This window comes from Salvelinus sp. IW2-2015, unplaced genomic scaffold (genome assembly GCF_002910315.2).
Source record: "Salvelinus sp. IW2-2015 unplaced genomic scaffold, ASM291031v2 Un_scaffold5051, whole genome shotgun sequence".
Taxonomy (NCBI): domain Eukaryota; kingdom Metazoa; phylum Chordata; class Actinopteri; order Salmoniformes; family Salmonidae; genus Salvelinus; species Salvelinus sp. IW2-2015.
This window is the reverse complement of record NW_019946318.1, coordinates 65764-73196: the sequence shown is the minus strand read 5'-3', so window position 1 is coordinate 73196 and position 7433 is coordinate 65764. Positions and strand designations below refer to the sequence as shown.

At 49.7% G+C, this 7433-nt stretch overlaps 1 protein-coding gene across 1 annotated transcript; it reads left to right on the top strand.

Moving 5' to 3' along the window:
- The first annotated feature begins 5112 nt into the window (after positions 1-5112).
- Positions 5113-6281, top strand: LOC112077922 (cyclin-dependent kinase 5 activator 1-like). Its single transcript, XM_024144321.2, is given in 4 exon segments — positions 5113-5444; positions 5447-5571; positions 5573-5627; positions 5708-6281. Coding segments are annotated over 4 exon segments (936 nt in total). The 5' UTR covers positions 5113-5207; the 3' UTR covers positions 6227-6281.
- Positions 6282-7433: the final 1152 nt, after the last annotated feature.

Here is a 7433-nt window from a genome sequence, read left to right as displayed (position 1 = left end):
ACAAACTCTATGTTTAATTCACTGCTCACGCCGTGTTCATGTTCTCTGTTTGAAGAGGGAATGTCAGTCTTCCAGTAGACAGAGGTCTTCTGGAGAGATAGTGTGCTCTATTATTAGGTTTAATTAACGCCCCTCTCTCTCTCTCTCCTGTCTTCTCGCTCTCCTTCTCTCTCTCTCGATCTCTTCTCTCTCTCTCTCTCTTCTCTCTCGTCTCTCTCCTCTCTCGTCTCGTCTCCGTCTCTTGTCAGTTCTCTTCTCCCTCTCTCTCGGCTCTCTCTCTCCCTCTCTCTCTCCGCTCTCTGCTCTCTCCTCTGTCTCTGCGAACTTATGAATTCCTGCTTGATAAGGTGCGGTCTGCTCCGTCTTATGAAATGAGAAGAAGTGGAGAGCTGATAGTGTGATAGGTGGAGACAGAAGGTAAACTTGATTGCAAAGGAACAGCCTGGTTGCATAATGACCTAGCACTGTCCCTCTTTCTATGTTAGTAGACCTGCAAGGAATGGACTAGGGTGTAAGCTATATGGATGAAGCTTCCTAGCCATGGAAGGGCTGTGTGTGACACGTCACATGGCTGTACACAGTCCAGCCCCTTCAGGCTGTAAAAAACAGAAGAGTTAGCAACAGACATGGTTCATTTCAGGGTATTCAGCATCTCCAGTTGGCCGAGCTGTGAAAGGCAGATGATAACCATTGCTGATTGTGTGTGTTTTTTTTTGTGTTTTTTTTTTTCGTTTTTTGGTTTTTCTGTGTGTGTGTGTTTGTTAGAACGTTCACAGGTGAAGAAACCCTCCTCACACCTACATCCAGAAGCTGACGAGGATTCCTGACCCGGCCGTCACACGCAAGTGACTGACAGCCAGCGTCCATCATGGTAGCCAGAGCCAGTAATATCATTGTAACAATATGGTAACGCACCCTGGAATATTAGTTCCTCAACTTTGACACAGTTGGGTAGATACCATTTAGAATTGCATCATTTTCCCAAACCAGCAGACAGAAATGATTTTGAGAATACCAGATAACCTAACCCTACTTCGTCAGGAAATTTCCGTCGGAGAGTCCAGGGAGTCGATTCAGTGCTCAGAGAACTGGAGATCTCCACTACGGACCAATCACATCGGGTGAGTCACAGGCCGCAGCAATCACATGCAAAGAGAGTCCTGGATCAAAATGAATCTGAACCGAATTAGAGTCACGTTGACATGTCACTCAGTCTCCAAACCATCTGACGTTAGAGAGGGTTTACTGGCTAGGGTTTTTAGTGACTGTGATTGAGCTACGGTTTGCTGATGGCACAGCTAGATATTGAACAGTATTATGTCTTGATTAATAAATCCTAATTTCGTGATATGAAAGACTCTTACTGACACACACTCAGTGAATTAAATATGGCACTGTATCGGGGAGAGGCAACGCGTTGCATATGCAGGGACAGAGATGGTATTCACAACAACACTCTTTGATTCTAACCAGTCATCCATAATGGGTTAGGGTACACACTCCAACACACACACACACTCAACACTCATACATACACGCACATGCAATGTATGAGCGTGTGTATGTGAGCATGTGTGCGTTTCATGTGTGTGTGTGTGTCACCTACCAGTGCAATGGAGAACCTCTCTTCCAGCTCAGCAGGATCAGGCATGGGCAGCTTGACAGGAGCAGCCCTGGCCCTGATGACTGCTAGCTGAGACTCCATACTCTCTGTGTTCCCCATGGCTCACACACACACCTGTACTGTCAACTCACACACACCCTTACACCAGCAACTCACACACCCTCACACACCCCTCGCCATCAAATCAGACAAACACACCTCTCACAGTCACCACACATACAATCACACCCCTAAACGTCAAATCACACACACAAACACACACAGACAATAGGCCCTCTGCAGTCAGTCAGATACAGGCAACGCCTCCTGTAATTCGGGAATAGTGTTCGCGTTTTTCTCCCTAGTGAGACACAGTCTGAACGACCGACCGACAGACTCACGCACGGCGGCACGAGATCAGAGAGATGCGGTAAACCGAAGGCGCGTGTCTACCGGGGGCCGTGTCTATCCTCCATCCGTTCATCTTTTGTCCTCCTTTCTTCTCATCGCCGACGACGGCACGGCGCACGCACCATTTATCCSAATCCAGCTGAGACCGAAGTCCCACTGTCCGTCTCGCGCTAAATCTGCATCCCTTCCCGGTTCACTGTGTATCCTCGGTAATGGGTATGATGATGCTGATAAACGAACCGGGCGTCCCTGGTGTGTGTGTGTGAGCGAGCAGGCTACTTAATCCGCCCCCTCCTCCACAGGCGACAAAAGCGAGAGTTCAGCCTCCACGCACGCTTTCTCCCCCCCGCAACGACCCCCACTTTCTAGCCGACACACAATGAGCCTTCTGCCGCTTCGCTCTCCTCGCCTCCCGCCCCCCTGCAGCGCACAGCCCACAGCCGTGAGCGAGACGCGAGGGGAGGGGGACTCGGATAACGTCTACCCCTAGACACTGATCTAGAGTCAGTTTTACGCGTGACCCAGTAATAATTGAGGTTATGATTTGGGTAGGATAAACTGATCCTATCATATTTTGGGCAATCTCTACCCAAAGCAGAGGGATGAGAGGCTTTGTTTTGTTCTGATGCATCCTGGTAGTTAGAGTCTTAATCGTTTAACGACGAGCTATCTATCTCACAGATGCTCTTTGTCCAGACTTCTGACCCCTCCTTTATTAGGTCCATTTCTATGAATAGGTCTGGCCTATTGGCCTATAATGGTCCTGCTGATTTCTCACCCATATTCTACCTTTCTGGCTTASGCTGTTATTATTACAGGCAGTCTAAGCCTACTATTGCCACTACACATGTTTAGCCTACTTAAATCCTGGCTTTCAGAGAGAAMTTAAATGAGTGGATTCATTCATAATTAGTCCTTATACGACGTTAGTCGCTTTGGTATTGAGTTATTTTGGGGTCCGATGCATGGCTATGGCCAAGAAATGCGTATAGCAAGACCTAATAGTACGACCTACTAGACCCACAAAGTATCAAACAGTTTTATTCATATAACATTGAAAATACATAGATACAATACATAAAAAATATAGGCCTTCATTTGAATTACAAACGTGTGTGGTCAGTAGGCTAACAATCCCAACATCTCGGGCCTATATCTCATATAGTCAGGGGTTTGCAAATGAAAAAGTCAGCAGAAACGTATTCGGGGCCTGTAGTGTCATATCATCCTGAACCCACGCCTGCTAAGCCGCCTTTGTCCCCGTTTCTGACTGATATCTGAACAGATGGGGGCTTTCACCATTACGGTGTGCGCATGACCTCTTGTGGACAACCCGTGTATTACACCTATCTGATTCGGTCAGTGAGAAAGTGATTTTGTTTAGCAATGGAAGTGCAATATCATGCATGAGCCACAGGGTGGCTGCCATTATTGGCCACCCTGTTAGCTGGGTGAGTTTTGGAAAGAGCAAAATTATGATGAAAGTCTCATAAAGGCTGCATTGGCCATAAAGCCATGCAGTAGGAGGTGGTGTCGAGATGCAGCGCTCTGCTCTGTGGAGGGAGGGTTGCCTCTGGTTGGCTCTCACAGCTCACACGCCTCTCTCTGCATCCCAAATTTCCACTTTTCTCCCAGAAGTGTGAGCCCCTCCCCACACATTTAAAAGCATTCGACTGGCTCTCACAGCTAACACACCTCTCTCCCCAGTCCCAAATCTCCACCTTTTTCTCCAAAGTGTGCAGCCCTTCCCAGACGTTCAAAGTGTTGGATTAATGTAAACATGGGCCAGACTAGAGGGAGTTCCCACCATGTCTCTTTTACCAGTCCTTTTAATTCCACCAAGGGAAGTGAACAAATTGACACCTGGGCAGAAGGGTAGAACCAGTTGAACACAAATGAGGGAGAGGGGAGGAAAAAAGGAGGGAGAGAAGGGTGAGGGAGTGAGAATGGATGGATGGGGTAATGAGCAAACAGAGATGGCGGGGAGGAGAGAGAGTGGAGTGTGACAGGAGGGAGGGGAGGGAGAGAGGTTGAAGGAGAAAGGAGATAGAAGCAGTTATGTCCACCACCAGATTCTTTTTCCCTTCCTCTCATCACCATTTCCACCTCTTCCTATCCTCCTCTTCCTATCCTCCTCTTCCCTATCTCTCCTCTTCCTATCTCCTCTTCCCTATCCTCCTCTTCCCTATCCACCTCTTCCTATCCTCCTCTTCCTATCCTCCTCTTCCCTATCCTCCTCTTCCTCTCCTCACCCCTATCCTCCTCTTCCCTACCTCCTCACCCCTATCCTCCTCATCCCTATCTTCCTCTCCCATCCTCCTTTTCCCTATCCTCCTTTCCTCTCCCCCTCCTTCCCTCTAACCTATCTGCCTCTCTCCATCTGCCTCTCTTCTCTCCCCTCCTTCCCTCTCTCTCATCTGCCTCTCATCTCTCACCCCCTCCCTCACTCTTCCTGCTGTGAGTCCTTCTCACCTTCTTATCTCTCTCTCTCTTTCTCCTCTCCCCCATGAACATCTGCAGCCTGTTTTAACACACGACAAGCTGGAGATATGGAGGGCATCATACACGCACGCACGCACGCACGTACACACATGCACACACATTGGTCGAATAAGCTGTCAATCTAAGCACCATCCTCTCTGGTTGGATATTTGGAGCTGTAACTCCCGGTTAACGCTTTTTAACCGGCAGCATCTCTCGCGCACCTGCAGTTACCAGCCCCTGTCCATTCCAAAAGCTGAGTGCCGCGCGCTGCGCTGCGACAGAAGGAGTGGCACAGCGTGTGTGTGATCGTGATTCGTGAACGTGTGTGTGATAGAGATAGAAGGAGAGAGAGGGAGAGAGTGAGAGAGAGAGGAAGACTGTGTGTTCAATAGAGGAGAGAGAGAGAGAGAGAGAGAGAGAGAGAGGAGAGAGAGAGAGAGAGAAGAGAGAGAGAGGAGAGAGAGAGAGAGAGAGAGAGGAGAGGAAGGCGAGAGCGAGAGAGAGAGAGAAATGTGTGAGTGAATCTCGCGCATATTGCTGGAATCACCGGCATCACACACCTCTGGACATCTCTGGACTCTCCGCGGTCAAACCGTCAATGTAGCTGTGTGTGTGAACTTTAATTAAACTATTCGAACACCCATCGATACGGACTGGGACACAAAGCTCGGGAAGCTCCGTGTGTTGGAAGCGGCTGCTCGCTGCAGACATGGGTACTGTTCTGTCTCTGTCGCCGAGGTCAAGGAAGGCAGCGGGCGGTGTGTGTGTGGACGAGAAACCGGACCTTGCGACCGGCGGGAAACCACAGGAGAAGAGCCTAAAGAAGCGCCACTCGGTGCTGCTCCATGCTTTGACGTGGAAGCGGCTGGTAGCCGCATCGGCCAAGAAGAAGAATGCCAAAAAGGTGAACCCCAAACCCGAGGCCAGCAAGGCCAAATCCGACCCTTGGTGGACCAGCTCAACACCGACAACATCAAGAAATCACAACCGTCCAACGGAATACTCGACCGAAAACCGACAGGGCCCAAACCCGGGCCAATTCCTGTGCCTGTTCCTACAGTACCGGACCAGACCCGGGGCAGACCAGAATGGACGCTTATTCATCTCCCCTCGGAGGGTGGTGGTGCAGGTGGGTAACGTGTGTGTGTGTGTGTTGTGTGCGTGTGTGCCTATGTGTGTGCCTAACTGTTTGTGTTGTTCGTCCTCCAGGCGTCCACCGGCGAGCTCCTGAGGTGTCCTCCTGACTTTCTCTGCCGCCGCTGCTTCAAGCTCAAAGAGCTCACGGCCAATGAGGTCATCCTGTGGTTCCGTAACGTGGACCGGGCTCTGTTAGTGCAGGGCTGGCAGGACCAGGGCTTCATCACCCGGCTAACCTGGTCTTCGTCTACTTCTCTCTGCCGAGAGGCCGTGGAGGAAGACACGGTGTCTGAATACGAGCTGCAGGCAACCTTCCTCACCTGCCTGTACCTGGCCTACTCCTACATGGGCAACGAGATCTCCTACCCGCTCAAGCCGTTCCTGGTGGAGTCCAGCAGGGAGGCCTTCTGGGAGCGGGCCCTTGGTCTCATTGACCGGATGAGCGGGCCAATGCTGAGGATAAACGCGAGACCGCACTACTTTACCGAGGTGTTCCAGGACCTGAAGAACGAGGGAGGGTCAAGGGAGAAGGAGAAGAAGGAGAAGGAGAAGGAGAAAGACGGGAAACGGATAAGCGAGTTGGATCGTTAATAACTGAATGAGGGAAGGAGAGAGAGAGAGAGAGAGAGAGAGAGAGAGAGAGAGAGAGAGAGAGAGAGAGAGAGAGAGAGAGAGAGAGAGAGAGAGAGAGAGAGAGAGAGAGAGAGAGAGAGAGAGAGAGAGAGAGAGAGAGAGAGAGAGAGAGAGAGGGGAATTTGGTTTAGGATACGGTCGCGGACACCAGCCACACACCCGACGGTTGTTTGAGCGGGGATTGAATGTATACGCTTGGTGAACCGGACAAACGCACGACGGGGATTTGATCAGGAGCCTGAGTCTGGAATCAGGAGGTATCAGTCACACGCCTAGCTTCACCTCGCCCCGTTACCGAACTGTCGTGTCATGTGTTCAGTCAAAGCTCGGGGAATCTAACGGACACTACACGGGATGTTGGGCGGAAAGGGATAGCTATAGTTAACTTTACTGCATGCTGTATAAAAAGTATTCTGATTGTACCGTTATTGTGGCTTTTGAGAAATGGATAGGCTATTATACGGTGGACTAAAGTGATAGCTTATAGCGCGTCAGTGTTTTKGGGGAAAATGTATATATTCGTTTCATGAGAGGGGGAACGACACYGTGCTCTCCAAGGTACTGGACTCAGTGGCGCGAGAGACGCTGCCTGCCCCCCACCCCCTCTGAACGTTGAATGTACTATTTTACCACTTCAAACCAACGGGATTCTTTACCGTTAACATGTGGCAACTGTTACTATGGTATTATAAAACGTTCTGTTTTATATATTGCACATTCAAAAATACAAGTATAAATYGTTACAAACGGTCCCCGTGCCTCCCAGCAATGTTTCATTGAATTGCCTTGTGATTAATGTGCTGAAGAACATGCAGTATGACGAACGCTGAAAGTTAGCCCTGTATGTAATAATCAGAGGTGTAGACTTTATGGACAGCTTTAGTTTTACTAGACCCAGAGCAACACCATCTCTAGGACTGATTATAAGCCTACGACTCTGGAAACCCCTCAAGGCTAGCCAATAGCCTACTACAGTGAAGCAACATGCAACAGCCGGGCTGGTACTGACGTCTGTGGGCACATAATGTCCCCAGCTGTGCTATGGCCTGGTCAACGAGGCTATAGGTCAAACACGAGTCAATCAAAGTTCAGATGAGATAGACCATCAAGCCATGCAGCTCAACACTGCGTTCATACTCAGATTTAGAACCTCTATAGACCTATT